General features: G+C 44.9%; 1 protein-coding gene across 1 annotated transcript; it reads right to left on the bottom strand.

The window, feature by feature from the left end:
• Positions 1 to 1,474: 1,474 nt before the first annotated feature.
• SLC19A2 (solute carrier family 19 member 2) lies at positions 1,475 to 13,630 on the bottom strand. Its single transcript, XM_071560901.1, has 6 exons — positions 13,208 to 13,630; positions 12,507 to 13,112; positions 8,760 to 8,982; positions 5,174 to 5,366; positions 4,168 to 4,309; positions 1,475 to 3,935 (listed from the first exon to the last, which is right to left on the bottom strand). Exons 1-6 carry the CDS (start codon positions 13,394 to 13,396, stop codon positions 3,810 to 3,812), a joined length of 1,479 nt encoding a protein of 492 aa, XP_071417002.1. The 5' UTR covers positions 13,397 to 13,630; the 3' UTR covers positions 1,475 to 3,809.
• Positions 13,631 to 19,129: the final 5,499 nt, after the last annotated feature.

Genomic DNA, 19,129 nt, shown 5'->3' with positions numbered 1-19,129 from the left:
TGAGTGTAACCCTGCCATGCCCTGGTGGGCTCTCACAGCAAGTTTGAGTCCAGAAAGACAGCAGTGGGTGCTGCTTCTGAAACAGCAGCCTCTGGCAGCTCTCACTATTCCTTGCTTTTTGGACAGAACAAGCCCAGCACCTTTCACTGTAACAGTGATCTCAGGAGCTATACCACATCTTTAGCTTTAGTCCAGGGACTATACCATCCTGATCTTACCAGCATCATAGCAAGCCCAGCACAGGACACACAGATTAAGTAGTAACACTCACCTCCCACAGCTTAGAGCATCAACTGGAACAAAGAAACAGCCACAGCTTTCCACGCAGACAGCTGTGTGTAGTATTTATCTCATATCCATCAGGCTGCACTGTGTGCTGTATCTCCAATGCAGAAATTCAGCTCCTTCTCAGCAGCTGTGTCCCTTTTCAGCTCTCTCAGCTGTACACGATGTGGCAGGATATGATGGGAGGAGCAAGAACAGTTGCCACAGTTCATGTGGACTTGCTTCACTTGAAGTCAAGAGCAGCCTCAGGGTTCTTGTCACAGCACCTTCCACCAGCACCACATACGAAACACTTGAATCCAACCTGAGAGGGTAATGCTATACGCCTGTATCAGCTACTAGCTGCCTTTCTGACATACACAAGCAGAGATTTTAATCCCCCCCACTGACAAGCTCATCCTTGCACAGCTGACTCCTGCATTTATCCAGGGAAGGCAGATGAATGAAATTCAGAGCAACTGAACAGCAGACATGCTGACAGTTCTATCCTTTCTGCCTCAGCAATAAAGCTCTGAAGGAAACAAGTGTGAGAAACCCTCTCCCTCCCCCTTTCCTGCCCAGAAAACCCCTTTTCTCTTTTCTTTGGTATTGTGCAGAGGGCTTGTTGGGCTACTACCCACACCAACCTATATCCAAGTGGTAGCAGATACTCAGAGATCACTTTGCCCTCCAGCCCAGCCTTATAGTACAAGCCATCTCTTCTAGAAGCACAGTAGCACAGTGCAGGGAGAGCTTTCCAAGGCAGTTAAGTGTGGCTATGCCAGGGTGGGGAATTAACAGCATTTCTTCCTTAAGGCCTTAACTTTGTAATTAAGTCAATGTAAACAGAAAGGTCCTCCTGCGTGGCAAACCTACACCTCCTTTGCTCTACTGTCACCCTCAGTGAGACTGATGCATCCTTAACATGGTTACCCTGCAGCAGTGAGTGATGATTTCCCTCACTGGACCAGTCTGCACTGGAACTAGAGTTCAGCAATTAAGAATCCTTAATACAAGACACTTTCACAGAGTTCTGCAAGCCTACAGAAGCCAGCCAGCAAATATCAGCTTCTTGAAGACCTGCTTCTTTCTGCATGTTTTGACCTATATTCTTTTCTTCTTTGTTACAAAGATGCTCAGAAAAACCTGAAATAGCAGGGCTATGAATTAGCAAGATATCAAATAGAAAACAAACACTGGCCACACAGGATATCATGGAGTATTTTTATTTAACAAAAATATCTATTCAATTAGAAACCAACAATGTCAACATGGTTACAGAATTTCATAGGCATCATTAACTCTATCCAGGTCCAGTCAGGCTCTATAGTCACCTCATCACCACAACAACAGCACAGCTAGGAACCTGAACAACATCCAGATGTGGCTTCCACACATTAGCAGACCTGAAGATGTACACAGCATACTGTGCCTCAGTTGCCACAGTTTCATTACTTTGGTAAAAAAATCATTATTATTGCTGTACTTTGTTAGTGAATTTTTGACTTGCTTTTAAAATAACTGGGCTGTTTCCCATCAAAGACTTATTCTCTGTATGAAAAACATGATTAAAATTGAACTGCTTCTTTTGGTCACTTGACAAGAGTGATGTACACCCACTTCTCTGGCCTTGCTGCAACTGCCATCAAACCAAGGAACTCAAAGGACAGACTATTCCTGTACCAGGACAGCTCATCAACTAGCATGTCATGGCTTCAGACTTTACTTTTTTAAAACCAAAAAACAGCAGAGAAAGGAATATATACATGGGTGGCTTCAAGTTTCCATTTCAGGATAAGGCAGTTAAGTTTACGTGCCTAAGTGTCAGTGCAGCTGAGCTCCTCTTTAGGTGCTTGTTTTAGGAGGCAGCCTGCAAACACACAGGGGCTTTGGGGAGTGGCCTCCCCTGAGCAGCCAGCCTGGAAGGGCACATCCCAAAAACATTAATCATTCACCTTGTCTGATAAAGGCTCAGGCTCACAGAAAATGAGAAATGTTCCAGTCAGCAGGAATACACCTTCCCAATCCCAATGTTGTGAAGTTTCCATGGCACTGAATCAAGTGATGAAACAAGGCTGCTTCATCAGCTGAGAGAAGAACCTCTAAACAACACACAGGGAGAAGGCATGGAGGGAAGTACATTACGTTGTACTTTCTCCCTTGCCAGCTGTCCCGTACACTTAAACTTACCACAACCTGCACAACAACAGGGAAAGCCATAGGCCATTTCCACAGTATACTGCAGATATCATGGTGCCTGAGTATCCAGGTTCCCAAGCCCAGGACAACTCTGTGCAACTCCTTCCCAGTGTTGAAGCAATTTGGAAAAATTAAATTATTTTTAAAAAACAGAGATGAGGCAAGTCCCAGATTGCTTAAACTGGACAAAACAAAGTGACTGCCCACTCCAAACATTCATTGTTCTGCTCACATGGAAAGAAGAGGTAGAATTCGTGGACAGAGACCCATCAGAAGCATAAAGGCATTTTAAAATAAGGAAGTAAAAAACTGACAGATCACAAATCATCATTTTTCAAAGTCTCAGACAGTGATTCTGCTAACTACCATAACTCAAGGTGTCTATTTAGTCACCAGAGTCACGGTTCTCCCAGGACACAAAGAGCAGCTTAAAATTCTGCAAGTCACCCTCCTTCTCAGTGCTGTATTAACATCCACCATCCCACCGACACAGTTCAGCCCTCAGGGTTGTGAGTCAGGGACTCCTGTAATCACAGAAACCTGCAGTCCTAAAGGGCAAAGGCAAAGTTGTCCAAAGGTCCCCTGAATTTGCATCTTGTCTACTTAAACTCCCTCTTAGCTTCCCCTCCAGCTTTACAGTCCCTTGAGTACAGGCCTGCATGGCACAAGCAGTGCTGATGATAGCCAATCCACCCGTGTTACAAGCTGCACCAGGACAGAGTTATGTTTTTGAGGGAGCACCCTGATCAGCCATGGTAAAAATCTGGTGGCAACAGGGGTGACAGAGAGGAGCAGGAGAAACAGTGCAGGCTCCTCAAGGAAGCATGTGCGTATGCAGAAACATCAGTGTACCAGTCCTCAAAAGGAGCATCCAGCATCACAGGGCAGCCACAGTGAGAGGCACGCTGCAGAGCACAGCCCTAAGGCCACCTCTTGTCCCAGGCCTGGGGCTCTCCACAAAGAGGTCTATCAGTGTGCCCTCGCTTCTGCCCTGCAGCAGCACCTCAGTGATAGAGAGAGCAGCAGTTGACTAGACAATCACAAAGCTGCCTGCAGAGGGACAGCCTTTGAGTAAAACCTCCCAAGGTTCTCATTCGTTGAGAAAGCTTTACTGTTCTTTGCTGCACATTCCATATATGCAACAGAAGAACAAAAGGCATTTTAGAAAGAAGATATTTGTTCTTACTTACGTAAGAGCTAATACATTTACCTTCTAAAATGTGCTACTAATATAGTATAAATACGGATCAAATACCGTTAAGGTGACTGCCTTGGGAAGAAAAGGCAAAGATTAAAAACAGACCTATATCTTCATATGTAGTGACCAACAGTCTTCGTTTGGTGAACTACTGGCTCTCAGGAGGTCTGCTTTGTGTCTGCTCTTGTCTTCTGTGAACTCTAACAATACTACATATGCCACTGACCAAGAACACCAGTGAGATGACTGCAAAGTAAGAGGCATAAATCATGAACTGCAGAGAAAAGAAAATAAAAAGAAGTGGTTAAACCAAACAGTTACCATATTTACAAGAATGTTAATAAATAAGCTCCCTTCCTCTTCTAAAATATCAAGAATCGGTAATTATTTCTCTGACATACCCCTGACCCAGAAACAGGTAGCTGAAAAGCTTTACAGCTTGGTTTACCTTCCTCCCTCCCTCCCTCCTTCCCTCCCATCAATTAAGGTACAAGCATCTATCATACCTGGGTGAAGATGTCCAACCCAAGCCCACTAGTATCCACAACAATCACAGTGAGCAGAGTCTGAAGTGCTAAGGCAATGAAAGTATTGACCCCAAACACCAGGGCGTATCGCTCCACGCTGAGATTTGTAGCAATCTGGAACCTGGAAAGAAGGGGATGATCAGAAACATAAGGACAGGGAAAAAGCAAGGAAATGCACAAATAGGAGGAACATTTCTGGACAAGATGACTGTGCAGCCTGAGGAGTTACATGGACTGCTCCAGTATTTTTCATAGCTAAATTACTTTGCACTGCCAGTGAACTTTTCTAAATAGGATCATGACACACTAGCACAGAACCTAAAAGAGAACAATAGATACAAGCAAAAAACTTTTTTTTTTAAAAATAGAACCAATCCAGAACAGCACTTTAGGAGCTCTGTGGGTTTCAGTGTTACTGAAGCAGCCCTCCTGTCCGATGTAAAGGGTCTTGTAATACAGAGAAGATACAACATGTTCTGATCCCAGAGAGCGGCCGACAGTCTCAAAGCATCAATCTATTGTAGTGCAGTCCATAACCTCTGGTGTCCTTCTAACCAGAACTCCCTTTGCAATTACCAGTTACAGCATCACCTACCATACTGTGCTTGAGCTGTCTCATAGTGATTATGCATGTGTAGTTCAACAACAACAACTATGTTTTCCTCCCCAAAATGACAAATAACATTGAAGAAGTTTTCTTCCTCACAGGTTAGGGGAAGCTGAAGCTTCAGCACAGGCAAAGCATCATCCTCTCCCCATCTGTTAGCTTCACTGCAGACATGTTTATGAAAAACATCCCCCTGTCAAACAGCACTATCTAATAATTAGAAGTAATCACTTTAGTGTCATAAGACTTTTAAGCTCAGGCATGCTGTCAGCTAAATATGCCTCAGTTTCCAACCTGAATCACAACACAACCCCTTGCAAGACTCTTGATACACAGAAAATATGCTGCTTTCACACCAGCTCTAACCTTGATACTCACGTTGCTATCGTGATTAGCATCATGTAGATAATTCTGAAGACAACATAGGATGCATAGCACACCCAGATGTTATGAACAGTGTCCATGACATATACAGCAGCAGCAATAAGAAAGGAGAACAGGGCAAGTGCCACTTCACCCCACGTTGCCCAGGATGTTTTTATGTGACCCACAACAACGACTGCAACAGCTCCTGTGATAGGAAGGAAAGCATAACCATTAGTAATTGCAGGTGGAACAATTTTGGGACTGTGTATTCGGAGCTGTACAGCCTCTAACAGCCAAACATGATTGAAGAGAAGGACATGAATGTGAATACCTTAGAGGCTCTCCTTCCTGACTCCTCCCTCACCTGGAACCCTGCTGTAAACTCCTATTTACTTTTACAGGAACAGGAAAGAAAATGCATAGGCAAATGCTGACTGCCTCTGAAGTCTCCTCTGTGGCACCAGAAGCACAACTGCCCCACGACTCAGGCCTCTGCCATTCAGTCCTCTGCACCTGACTGTGGCAGTGTTGTCAACTGGGCAATTTGTGTTGAGAAATGCAAGCCCTGGTTCTCAAAAGCACTCACCTATTTTGTGCTTCTTTAGGAGGATAGGAAGACACTACACACTTGGATGCACAGCTGTTAGAGCTCTCTCCCAGAAGGCAGAAAAACCTACATTTACTGTCACCAGCACATTGAGCTGTAAGAGTAAGTAAGAGGGATCTGATTTGGACATCTCCTGAGATGCAGCCTAATCACAAGGTACAATCATGCACTATTGATTGTGCAAGAACAATCCTTTGAAACCAGAACAGGTTTGTAGCTCTGGCTGGATTTTATGAAGGGCAGATGAGAAGACAGATCCCAAGATAGAAATGTGTGGTATTTCATGCAAATCAGTGAGCACACAAGGTGTTCACATAGAACCACAGGTGCAGCTACTGAGAAGCCTAAATACATATTCCATTAATAGAAAATCCCCATTTTGAGTAGGTTTTGTTCTGCAAACAAGCCAAATAGCAACCAACAGCATAACAGCACTACTGTACAGAGCAAACTAGATAAACAGCATACTGACAAAGGGAGGTTTACTGGAGATCTGTGAAAAACAGGATTGTATTCAGCATTAGAAGTACAGAAGTCCTACAGTGCAACATCTAAGCTCTTTGTAGCCCTTAGAAGGCCTATTATCTGAGAAGACCTTCAAGCACACCAAGACTCCTTATGTACCATCAGTGTGCACCAGCCTGTGATCCTGTCAGACCTCACATCAATCTTGCAGGCTACAGAAGAAGGGAGCTATGCCAAGGGAAAGAAATTTACTTCTCCCCACTAAACTCTTCTTCCCAGTGCCTGCTGTGACACTACTTTACTGACATTCTGTTCTTTGAAAGTGTGACTCCCCAGCAGCAAAACCCTGGAGATGTAAAAAAGCCAAGTCCTAGGGCCTTCTTCCTACTGTCTCAGCAATGCTGAAATTTGGGAAAAGACATGACGCTCAGGGGATCTCATGGCAACTCATGAAGTTGTACTCTCTCTCTGTGTCAAGGTTGTATCAGCCTGACACCTAATTAAGATATTCAATCTGTGTCCTGCAATGAGACACCTGCAGCTGATTCAGTGGTTTCACAACCCAACCTGAGAAAGGACTGCCACATTCCCAAGAAGGTGCAGGGATGCAGCTTAACAGTCACCTGACCTCCCTCGAAGGAATACTGTTTATCTTGCCAGGACAGGAAGCCGACAGGTACATGAGTCACCAGGCTCAACTTAAACTCTTCTGCAGGGGTGGCAACAGCATCTTACATAAAGGTTGCTGAACATTGCTCATAACAGCACAGAGTGACTAAGACCGATGAAAACAATGAAAAATCAGATCTGGGATGCACCAGGAGAGGTATGTGGGGGAGGTAAGTCTAGCTAAGGGAGATGAGTAAAGAGTATGCTCACTAAGTCTGAGGCTTCACTGAATAAAGCCGAGTGCAGCTCCAGTCATTCACCTTTAAAGAGAATGCAACTCAAATCAGGCTTGGTGCAAAGAGGGGCTAATAAGATGAAGAGAACAAAGAGCTTAACCTTATCAAAGAACAACTAGAAAAACTTGACTGTTTTGGCTCAGAGCAAAGATTTTGTGCTAAAATACAACCTTGGCATGACATCAGAGAGAAATAAACTGCTCATTAATAAATTCTAACTGGAAATCAGAAGATAGAGCATTTGCACTAGTGCTTAGGGAGTCAGGTCACTGCATGCTCACCCTTAACACGTCCCTTCCAGTCCTGATATACACTTCAAGCTTTTAGTTGTGATTATTATTTCACTAAACTTCTTTCAAGCAATTAATCTGAGTCAACTGAAAGGATTTTCTGGTTGTCTTTTGAGCAGTTCAGGGACAGAGGTTAATTTGCTTTCAGAAAACATTACCCAAAATGATTCAAGCATTTATTAAAAGATACTAGAGGAAAAAAAATAAAAATGGAAAATTAAAAACTTGAGTTTTACAAGAGTTTAGTGCCAACCACCTTTTCCTCTAATAGGGCCATTGTTCACAGGCCTTTTAAAAAAGGACCTTGATATCAAAGATGCTCAGAATTAGGGTTGAAAAATATCTCTCCTTAATTTTTAGGGTTTTTATTCCCTTTTTTTAAAAAAAAATCTGCTCACATTTGACCTCATTATGAGTCTTCTTTCCCTTGATATAAATTCTTCTCCTTCCTAGGACCAAGGCAAGATGGTAAAGGAAGCCAATTCAAACAAGAAATCAGAGCCACAGCATCATGCTAGAGTGGAGGAACAGTCTATGACTGCATACAATTTAAATGTAGGTTGAGCATAGCAAGAACTACTGAATAGCCAAAGTCTTCAAAATCAAGTTCCCAACAGTTTCAAATCCAACTAACAATGGGTTGTAGACTAGCTTTTACAACTATAAACCAGCCACAGCTTCCCACTGAATTTCAGGAAGAGGCTCAGCATGTCCAAGAAAGTACTAATAATTTGTTCTGTACCTTGGTTTCTTTTGCCCCCAAATAGGTGATGTCCAAAGCAGATGATGGAACGATGAGTCCATCAAAGAAAAGGAACATACTGCACCACATCTAGAAAGCCTCTGTAAGGCTTTGTTAGCTATATTTAAAAGGTATTGTCCTAGTTCTGGTAATGAAACAGTATTGAACAACTTAATAAACAAATGTTTGTGTTGACTGACCTACCTGTCCCTTTCAAGTCAACCAACTTCTTTCATCTTAATAGCTTCTCCTCTTAACAGTGCTGCAATGACTAAACATGTCTCACTGCATGCCTCATGTGTACAGGAACCTTCATATGTTCCCTATGCAGCCAGAAGAAAACCAAAAGCATAGGACCCTTAGTCTGGCTCTGAGTGATAAAAACAAGCACAACACCACTGCCATTGCAGCAGCCAAGAACACACAGTCAGCCACATGCCTGAAGTCTTCTGCCAAATATTTCAAAATGAAGATTGACTTGGAAGGCTCCTTTAAACACCTACATACTGGATTACAGGAATTACAAGAGCTGTGTGCAGTGACCAGCTCAGCACTGAGCATCCAACCTGTGCCTGTCAGGGATGCTTACCTAGGAGTGTCGAGGCTGCCTCCACGGCACCATTGTAGATCTCCGTGCTATGGAAAGGCAACACCATCTCCCACAGGCCCTGAGCGTAGTTGATGACCTGAAAGTAGCCACAGGTGGACAGTGCCCACCACACAGACCAGCAGAGCATGGTCCGGGAGGAGTAGCACTGCAGGAAGTCCTGCCAGAGATCCTTGAGCACCTTCACGATGTCTACTTTCTGCTCCTGCATAGATTGGAGAAGAAAAGGGAGAGAAATGTTAAGTCTTTGTTTGTAAATACTTCACACAGCTCCATAAAATTGCCCCTTTCAGGTGGTCTGATGACTGATGAGTGACAATACCACTCTTGGACACAAACCTCCACAGAGTAATGAATAAAAAGATTCCTCACCCCACAGTCTCAGGAACTGGTCTCCGTGTTAACCAGGGCCATCCCCTTAATGTGCAGAGACACAGTCCAGTCCCAACCACACCTCCATCTCTGGCTCTCCCAAGCAGAGAGCAGGAATACTGATCTTAAGGAAGCCACTGAAAGGTACCACAGAAGGAGAACAGGACACGACAGCCACTTTGACAAGACAGCCATTTAAATAATAAAGGCAAAAAGCATCACTGACACTTTTAAGTCCTGATCCAAATCAAACCTAACTTTGTAGCACAAAGAACGTGAAAGGTACTGGATGAGTATATCTCCCCACAAATAAGTTGATTTTCTTTAGTACTAGCATTTAGAGTTTATAAATATTCCAAGAAGCAATCTCATTACAGCACATTCTACCCCTGCCAAAGCTCACCAAGGCTTCAAGGTGAGAGCTGTCACCTGGGGATCTCATGAGAAACAGAAGCTACTTCCACTACAAATGGCAGCTTCTGTACACGCAAGCAGCCTGACAAAAGGCATGAGATAAAAACTGAAGTTTTCATTACAAAAAGAGTACAAAAAGGGGCAGACCCTTAAAAGATATAACTGAAAATAGATCAATTCTAGCAAGAGGTGATGACAACAATCAAAATTGGTTTTTACATACAGGCTCTTGCAGTCCTACTCTTTACCACTTTATGTCAAAAGCAGCAGAAGAAAAGAGCATGTCTTTACTTTGTAGACAAGAGTTCCTGATTACATTTGCTGCATGTACACATGTACAGAATCTGTGCAGACAGGCAAGACCCTTCTTGTATGAGTCAGAGGAGCAGTTACTTCACCTGAGACCGGGCAGAGCCCCAAGGCCCACTGAGCATCTCTGGCCCCTGTGAACTTGAATTCCCTGCAGGGAAACACACAGCAGTGTCACAGGACTGAGCTATTACACACTGGGCTGTCACACATCCAGTTTCAGAGTGGTTTCCACACAGCAGCAGCAACTTTGGGCTCTTGGTGGTATGCCCTTTCCCTAGGGGAATTGTGCAGTGTGTGCCTGAGAAAGACTATTTTCCATGATCAATTAAACTCACTTTATAGCGTTTCTACCAAAACTCCCAAAGACTACAGCCTGCACCCTGTCCTGAACTCTCTTTCTTTCAGCCCTCCAAGTGTCATTAATTCTAAACATCTTTACTGAACACATAAAGTACCACTGGTGCTTTGGCAACGGTGTAACTCTTGCTCTGCATACGGATACCAGTCTTCCAAAGCCCAACAACAACTTGGGATGAGGTCAGCTTGTGGCAATGTGACTTTAGCACATAACACCCACATAGAAGATTTCACACGAAGCTCAAGTTTAGGCACAGAAAAACAAGGGAATGAAACTGTCACACACACTGCAAAAACCGATTTGGCATATTCAGACCAACCATGTGCCTGATAAGGCAGAGAGGGCCATCTGCTCTCCCACCTCCTGGCAGTGCATCTTCGGTACAATTATTCATACAGCCATTCACGTTTGTGAAATACGGCTGTTGTTACCTCAGGAAGGAGAACTACCATCACATGGCAGTGCTTCTTAGCTTTTCGCACCTGGTACAGCTCAACTCTGGGGAGCTGTCCAGGTGTATTTGCTCCTTTTCTAAACTTTTCACCACTAGTTTGGAAGCACTCTCACTGGATGGGAGTGGGATAAACAAAAGGGATGGATAAGTTATATGTTAGTCGTTATTGGCACAGAGTTTGTCTTAACAAATACCCTTCAGCACACAAGCATAACACAGTTAAACAGACTTTTGCTCACACAAGACCGTGCTGGATGGGGCAGGATTAAATCCCTGGAATGTTAATACCTTTAATTCTCAGATGCAGCTGGAGAAGCTGAAGGCAGCCCTGGATGCTGCCTCCCCAAAACCAGCTAACTGTGGCTTCCTTGCTAAGATACCCATTGCTGACTAATCCAACAGCTGTACTTATCTTCTGGCTTGTTCTCAGAACAAGCACGGCCTCCTCTTGCCTGAGGAGCAAGGCTGACCTCTCCCCAGGGCCTCAAATTCCTCTGGTGAGAATCTCCCTCCTGGTTCTCCATACACGTGTGTTACCTGGAGCCGTGTGGCAGAGACCTGCCCAGCAGGCAAGGGCACTCACACATTGGGCCTCAAAATTGGAGGCTTCTCACTCATCACCTTGTAGGACCCAACACGTCCCACTACCCAACAAGGGTACCGGCACACTGGTTTCCATACTGATTTAAAGAAAATCTAGATATTGATAGTAAAGCACAATTTTATTACGGCCTGGCCACGGCCGGGGCCACGCAGGGGGCCCATGCCCCCTGTACGTGCCCACCGGGTATACAACTCAGCCCTTTTTAAGGAGTTAGCTCCAAATATTATCTGTTACAGGCACTCGGTAGATTTATGTCATGAAATTATACATGCTATTGTTTATGTCTTATGTTGTTTACTATTCTTCACCCCCCCTTATGTCCAGGTTCTGCTCCGCCCCTCCTCTGTGTTAGAAAGCACTTCTCATGTGCTTCGAGCTGCTTCTCCATTCACGCAAGTCCTCTTATTTTGGTTACACATACTCAAGTTAGCTCTAGTTCTCTTAACTGCTCACAGCTGGGGCTGGCCCCACTTGCAAACAGTTACATTACATTACATTTTGCACAGTCTCAGCAAATTCATAAGCTAGCAACAATATAGTTAAATTTTAAGCCATATTGTCTTTGTTTCAATACAAGTGACTTTGCTGGAGGTTATGCAGCCCACAAAAGCCATAAGCGTGGGCACTACCTCAGTGCAATACATCTGTATTCCGACCTCTGTAACTAATCAATGTCTGTCTCAAAGTGCTCTGAAGAACTACTGCAGTTTTCTTCCCAGTCAAATTTCCTTCCAGGAACGTAAGATAAAATCCAAATATTACACAGCTTATTACTGCACAACTTGTACAACAGTTGAAGTAACAAATGTCAAAATGTGAGTGCAGGAAGAATTGCCTCTTTTCTGCAAGTCACTGGTGCACCCAGAAGCACACATAGATTCTGGACATATATTGAATTTTTAATGCCCCAGAGATATTTCTGGCTTTGTACCATGGAACAGCAATTTGATGCCCAGAGCATTTTAATTACAGCATTGGAAAACATGGAGAGCAATTTCAGAAAACTGAAGAGCAGCCTACCATGCTCAAACAGCAAAAGGATGCCAGTAATAATTTTCCCTATGCCATATATGAGGAAGAGGGATAAGCAAAGGGATACTTTTTTTCTGTTATATATTACATCTCTACTGCTACGTACACACATGGACTTAGGCACGCGTGGCAACCACATCAGAATGGCATCTTCTCCTTATGGAAGTGCAGGGCACAACTCACCTGCTTCTCTGCTGAATGATCCTCCCCATTTAAGGGAACTTTTGTCTCATCCTCCCAACCAGGTGCCCTCTGCACATCGGGGCGATCTTGGACGGCTGATCCATTTTTACAATCCATCACCTTCATTTCACAACTGAGCTGCTGACTGGAGACGTGGTGAAAGAAAAGGCTTTTTTGTGGCATCGGCAGGAACCACGCCGTGCCAAAGGCAACGGATATGCTGGTTAAGGAGATAACGTTCAAGCTGAAGAGGGACCATCCTGCCACCGACACAAGGACCTGCCCGGACACCGAGCCCACCGTGTAGCCCACCAGGGTGGCGCTCCGGCAGTAGCTGGTGACCTTCTGGTACAGGTTGACATCGACGACGCTGTAGATGTAGGAGTAATAGGCGATGTCGGTGGCAGTGCCCATGCCGTAGAAGAACTCGAGGAACTGGACGGCCCGCAGCCCCTGGGCGTACAGCAGCATGAACCAGGTGACGATGAGGCTCAGGCCCTGCAGCAGCACCACGGGCTTGTACCGCAGATAGTCCGTGGCCAGGAACACCGGAAACAGCAGCGCCAGGTAGGAGTAAGTCCACACCGGGTAAATCTCGTTGAACACCTGCGGGAGGGAAAAGACGGCGGTGATGCCCCCGCACCCACAAACTAAACCCACACAGACACACGCCGGGGGTGCGCGGTGCCGGGCCGCGGTACCTGGGTCTCGGAGAGGTTCTTGTGCGGCCCCAGCAGGTACGGGGTGAGGAAGGGCTCCGACGGCCGCACGCTGCAGAAGAAGCCGTAGGCGCAGAGCAGCCCCGTGGGCAGCGCCCAGCAGCACGCTCCGCCGCCGCCGGCAGCCCGGGCAGAGCGCCGCGCCGGCCGCCCCCCGCGGGGGCTCGCCATGCCGGGCCGGGCCGAGCCGACCCGAGCCGAGCCGGGCCGGACGCGCTGCCGGGGCCGCCGCGGGCGCGTCCCGGTCACCTCCGACAGGCCCCTCCCGCCGCCCAGCCCGCCGGCGGCGCTGCGATGCCATTGGCTGGTGCGCGGGGGGCCGGACTTCGCACCGCCCTCTGATTGGGTGGGCCCGCCGCTGTGGGCGGGACCGGCACATGAGTGCACAGAGGAGACGGGCGGGGCGGGGCTGGGAACCCGCGTGAGACACTGTCCCCAAAAATTCCTCATCTCCCCGTTCCCCCCGGCTGGGAACCTACGTGGGTCAGTGTCCCCCAAATTCCTCATCTCCCCGTTCCCCCCGGGGCAGGGATGGGGACCTACGTGGGTCAGTGTCCCCCAGAATTCCTTATCTCCCTGTTCCCCCCGGGGCGGGGCTGGGAACCCGCATGGGTCAGTGTTCCCCAAAATTCCTCATCGTCTCGTTCCCTCCGGGGCAGGGCTGCGAGCTCGCGTGGGTCACTGTCTCCCAAAATTCCTCATCTCCCTGTTCCCCCCGGGGCAGGGCTGGGGAACCGCGTGGGTCACTGTCCCCCTAAAATTCCCCATCGCCCCTTTCCCCCAAGGGGCAAGTACAAGCCTTTCCTGAAAAGCGCCTGAACAAAGAGATCCTTTGCCTGCTGTGCTGTGCTTGTTCTTCCTTTACTGGCCCAAGTGCGTTCAGCTCATGACCTCTGCCACATTCTTCCATTTAGCAAGATAAGAACTGCAATCACTTCTGTGGTTTAATAAAGCAGCACCCAGTTGTCCTTCCAGAAGGAATATTAGACAAGAGCTGAAAATAAAACTATTACATGCAAAGTAATTATCTAAAGCTTTACTCTGAACTACTGATCTTAAAGTTTTGCCAGTCTTCTAACTATTATGTTTTGCTTCTCAATCTATTCGACATTTTCTTTTTATCTGCTTGTTTTGCCTTTCCCTGTGCTCCACTCCCTTGATCTCCATCACACTGATACTACTGCTAGGGCTTCCTATTCTGTACCTACAGTTTGTTCTACAAACTGGCTGATGCCATAGAAAATTTCCACCTGAGCAACTGCATATCCTGCCTCCTACCTGGGGTCAGTGATCAAAGAAGCAAACTAAAAGCTCTCAGAGGGCATCTGGTTATACACAGTTGGGTGGGCAAAACCAGGTTTCTCTCAGACCCAGAAGAGAATTCCTTGAATTGCAGAATATTATTACCATCTCCATCATCATAGCTTAATAAATAGAGCTATAAAAGAGTTTGAGGCTATAAGATTATTCAACTGTCTGTAAGACACAGCTAAACATTTTGGTCCTGTATAATTTGACATCAGAGGATTATTGCTTTCTGCCTGTCTTCTGGGTCTAGCAAAGTTTCCGTTGTTCTGCATGTTATCTTTTGTAATAAACCTGCAATGTTCATTAGGGGAAGGGAAAAAAAAAAGGAAAAAAGTTGACAATGGCCATCTCACTATGCTTAAGCTTGAAGCAAAACTATCTGGAAAGAACCGGTTCCTGTTAATACTGGCATCCATCTCAGCCATGTGCGAGGAGCTGCTGGTCTTTTAATACAGCATGGTTAGAGTGAAATGAGCCAAAACAATGACTGATAAACCTGTTGCCATGGGGAAGTGAACAGAAACACAGAGCTCCCTCTCAGCTCTTCGCAGCACCTCTGTCCCGCTGGCATGTGACTCAGCAGCAGGTGATAAAGGGATATGGGCTGTTAGCAAGAGGTGTGGAGCACCTTCTCACCAATCTGGGTCATCATTTCACTCGAAGCAGACGCAGGAGGAAAGAATAAAACCTTGCAGTTACCTTGGTGTGCCCTGCCTAGAGGCAGCAGCTCCTACAACTTCCAGGCACTCACAGGATCTGGTGGGTGACCTTGGTCCTTTCCAAAACAATAATCCCTAGAGCTGTGCCACTGGAGCTCAACTGTTTCCAGGGTATTGGCAGAAGGAGTTACATTGGCTCAGCCTGTTTCCTTAAGGAGATAGTCAGTCTGTCAGGAAACGTAGATTTCTCCTCCAAAAACTGCGTAAGAAAAAAAAAACTGCAAAAATTTTGATTTAAGTACTCCAGGTTTTCTCTGGGTTTCTTTTGTTCTCAAAAGAAGTCAACTTATTTTCTTTTCATGGAATACTTTCAGCCTTTGGAAACAAGATAAAATTTTATTCACTGAATTTTTACTTCTGTCTTTTCTTCCCCAGCTTTCCTTTACATTTTCTCTTCCCATCTCCCCACTCTACTAGAAAAAGTGGAAAGGTTAAAGATGTTTGATAATACAAACCTCAACACTTCCAATATTTTTTCTGAGATGGAAAGCAGAAGTTGTGAAAAGTAGGGTTTCTCACACCTTCTTTCCTTCATCTTACCTGTTCCCTTCCTCTGTCAGCTTCTGGCCTACAGTGTTTTGTGGAGGAATTTATAAGATGTATGTGCATGAAAAGTTCTCTTAAATTTTTGCCGAGTGGTTTGGGGAAACATTTCTGTAAGTTAAAAACCACACTCTTGTGAAGGTTTTGTTCAGAACGCTTTCTTGGTTGGTGAGAGCACTAAGATGATACAAACATTTCAGAAACTATCTGTAAGGAGGGAGTAAAATAGATTTGTCTTTTGCTGAGCATGGAAGGAACAAAGGCACATAAATGTGACAAACAGCAACAACTGCTTTCTTTGTTTTTATGATTTTGGGTGTTGTAACTAATCTGGAAAAGTAGCCTCAACTACTATTGATGTTGGAATGAAACAGAATTAGCAAGAAGAGAAAAAAGCCAAATTATTTCTGAAATACAGCATGATTAGTTTAGAAAAAAGCCTATAGATTATAGCTATCTGTAGGAACAGAAGACTGGATATAACTTTGGAGGCCTGTACCTTCTACTTCCCCTAGCTGATCCTTTGATAATTTGGAGGCTTTGAACAGGAGACTTACAAATATTATGCAGCCATGAAGGGTCAATTAAAAAACTTTGGCATTCTTTACTTTATTCCGATAGCATGACTTCATTTCTGTTGCTTCCTATTCCAGAAAGGTTTGTTAGTTCCAGACTCCTAAGATGTCACATGTTGAGTACATATGAGCCCACATTCAAGGCTACAAGCGCAGTATTTACGTGATATGAGTACCAATGGAACAAGGCAATTTCAGTGTTTTCCCATATCAGGACCCTAGATAGTAAATTAACATTTTTAGAAAAGACAACAGAATTGACTCAACTTCTTGATCCCTTCTTAATTATTTTAAAATTCCTTCCCCTCCTCAAAAAATAAAGATATATAAATCCTACTAGGATATTCTTTAAATGCCACAGCTGTTTTGAAGTGACCCTGGAGCCATTCCAGCTTTTTGAGAGCAAGAAAGGTCTCAGGAGTACGTTCTAATTTTATATTGTAGAGAGGTGAAGGGAGGGTCAGCAGTCATTGTCATAAATATATTGCTCTAATTGGATCAATTATCCATGCCCTGTACGAAACTGTCCCTTGCTAAGAGAATGCAGCAGATCTCTGAAGCATGGACAGAGCATATTTTCTGCTTCTATTTTACTATACATTATCTGGAAATCCAAGATATTTTGGTACTGTATTTCAACACACATTCATGGTTTTAGTTTTTCTCAGACTTCAGTTTGTTCCTACACATTTCACTATGTATCTCCTCCAGCTCTGCCTTCATCACCTCTAGTTCCATACACACAAGATCTTGTGTTCAACAAGACTGGTACACCAAGTATGTCCTGAAACTGTGCATGGGGGGGAAAAGCAGCACTGCAGCTCACTGGCACACAGCTGCTAGAGAAGACAAGACCTGCAGGAGCATTAGGACAAACAGCAGCCATCTCTCCAAAGTACAGGAGTCAGTAGGAGGCAGGTTGCTATCAAAAGCCTATGGCAGAGAACTTTCCTTCTGCCCCACAATCCATAGCAGGCTCTGCATTGGACACAACGCAGACTGAAGCACACAGCTGTTAAAAATGAGGCATTTATAGCTGAATTTGTGGAATCACTCACCACAGGGTATCAGAATAACTCCTGAGCTAACACAGACCATGTACAGCACTATATGCTTCCATTATGGACACAACATTTTAAAATCTTTTGCACTCATGGGGAGATAAAATGGAAAAGTCGCTTAGGTCTGCTACCAACAGTGGACAAATTTTCATTGGAAGTGCTAAAAGAGAGCACAATAGTGGTTTTACAAATAAACCCAAACACCTGGAAGAAACATACCCTGTACTTTTAAATGTAGAAGCATATAGGTTGGTTTGAATTACTTGGTGCTTGGTGTATCTGGGTCACAGTGGGCTTAACACCATATTGCCCCCATTAGGAATGGTGTTACAGAAGTGCCCAGGAACCCCTAGAATGATCCCGTGGCCTGTTTTGGAGAGTGCTGTACAAACATTCAAGAAGGTGAAGTTGCTACCTGCAGGAGATTATTGTAATTAAAACGTGACGCAAGCACTGGGTGTAACAAACAAATGGAGAATAGGAACAGCAATGATAGGAAAGTGTAGGTGGATGAACTAGTTATGATGCACAGCTAGCATGAATAAACATAGTAGAAGAGGAATATTTTATGCTGGTTAAGTGGAGTAACTGACTCATACAAAATGGCAATTGGTCACCACAGGACAGTGTTGCATCTCATTTCTGTGGTGTTTAATGGTAACATATTGATAAGCAGTCTTATCTAGTGCATATGTGGGCATGGGCACAGCCTGTACCTTCCTCCCTTAGGTATGTGTCAAAAATATCTTTTCCTGTCATGGAAGACATCTCATGAGCATTAGTGATTGTGAAGTTGCAAGACCTCTTTTTTCCCCTTAGCAGCATCCTAAAGTTCTGATCACCCATCAGTGTCCATAGCCATTACAGGGAGTGCTGGAGGATGCTCAAAAGATTGGTTATTTGTCTGAAGTCCCAACCAGATTTCTGCTTGATGATTTTTCTGTAAAGTTCTCCTGGCACTTCACATAGGCATTGTTTTGCTATGCATCTCACTGATGTCTTTAACATGGGAAGTGCCCCATAGCCAAGATTTACCATTGCATCTGTGTTGGTGCACAGCTCAGGAGGTTTTTCTGAGACAGTGAACACAGCAATGTGATCTGCATTGACTTTAATCCATGGGCAATACACAGCTTTATGTCTCTGTTATACTGTACTATGCCAGTGGTGTGGAGGGAACCATCCAGTTTGCAGATACCTGGGAACCTTGATGAAGGTAAGCTGGCTCAGCTTCAGTCCAGCCATTCCTGCAGTACAGGTGTCATGGTCAGAAAAACTAGCAAAAAATGGAGGTTACATCTATTTTATAAGGAAAAGGTGTGCTTACAATTCACATCAGGCTGCCTACATCAGCTGTAGACTTTACAGGGCACTCTGTACAAACCTGTCTGGATACTGGATTAATGCATCAGGATCTGAAGAAACTAGTGTGGTGCTGCTGTAACTACTTTAGAGCTGCTCAACTACCTTTACATGTACTTCCAACGCCTTTCCAATCCAGGTGCAGACACAACCAGTTTCACAATGTCTGTGTGAAGGAGTACAGCCAACACCTCTGGAAAGCAAAAGGAAGTACTTGATGGCACCTAGTGAGTAAAGCACAAGACTTCAAGCACAGCCATCAGACCATCACTTACAGATGGTCAGCCTTGGGCACCCTGAAGCCTCCTGGAAGCTGGAACGAGCATTAGAGGGCAG

The sequence above is a fragment of the Pithys albifrons genome, chromosome 1, assembly GCF_047495875.1.
Source record: "Pithys albifrons albifrons isolate INPA30051 chromosome 1, PitAlb_v1, whole genome shotgun sequence".
Taxonomy (NCBI): Eukaryota; Metazoa; Chordata; class Aves; order Passeriformes; family Thamnophilidae; genus Pithys; species Pithys albifrons.
The sequence above is the reverse complement of the archived record's forward strand: the minus strand, read 5'-3'. Positions and strand labels throughout refer to the sequence as shown.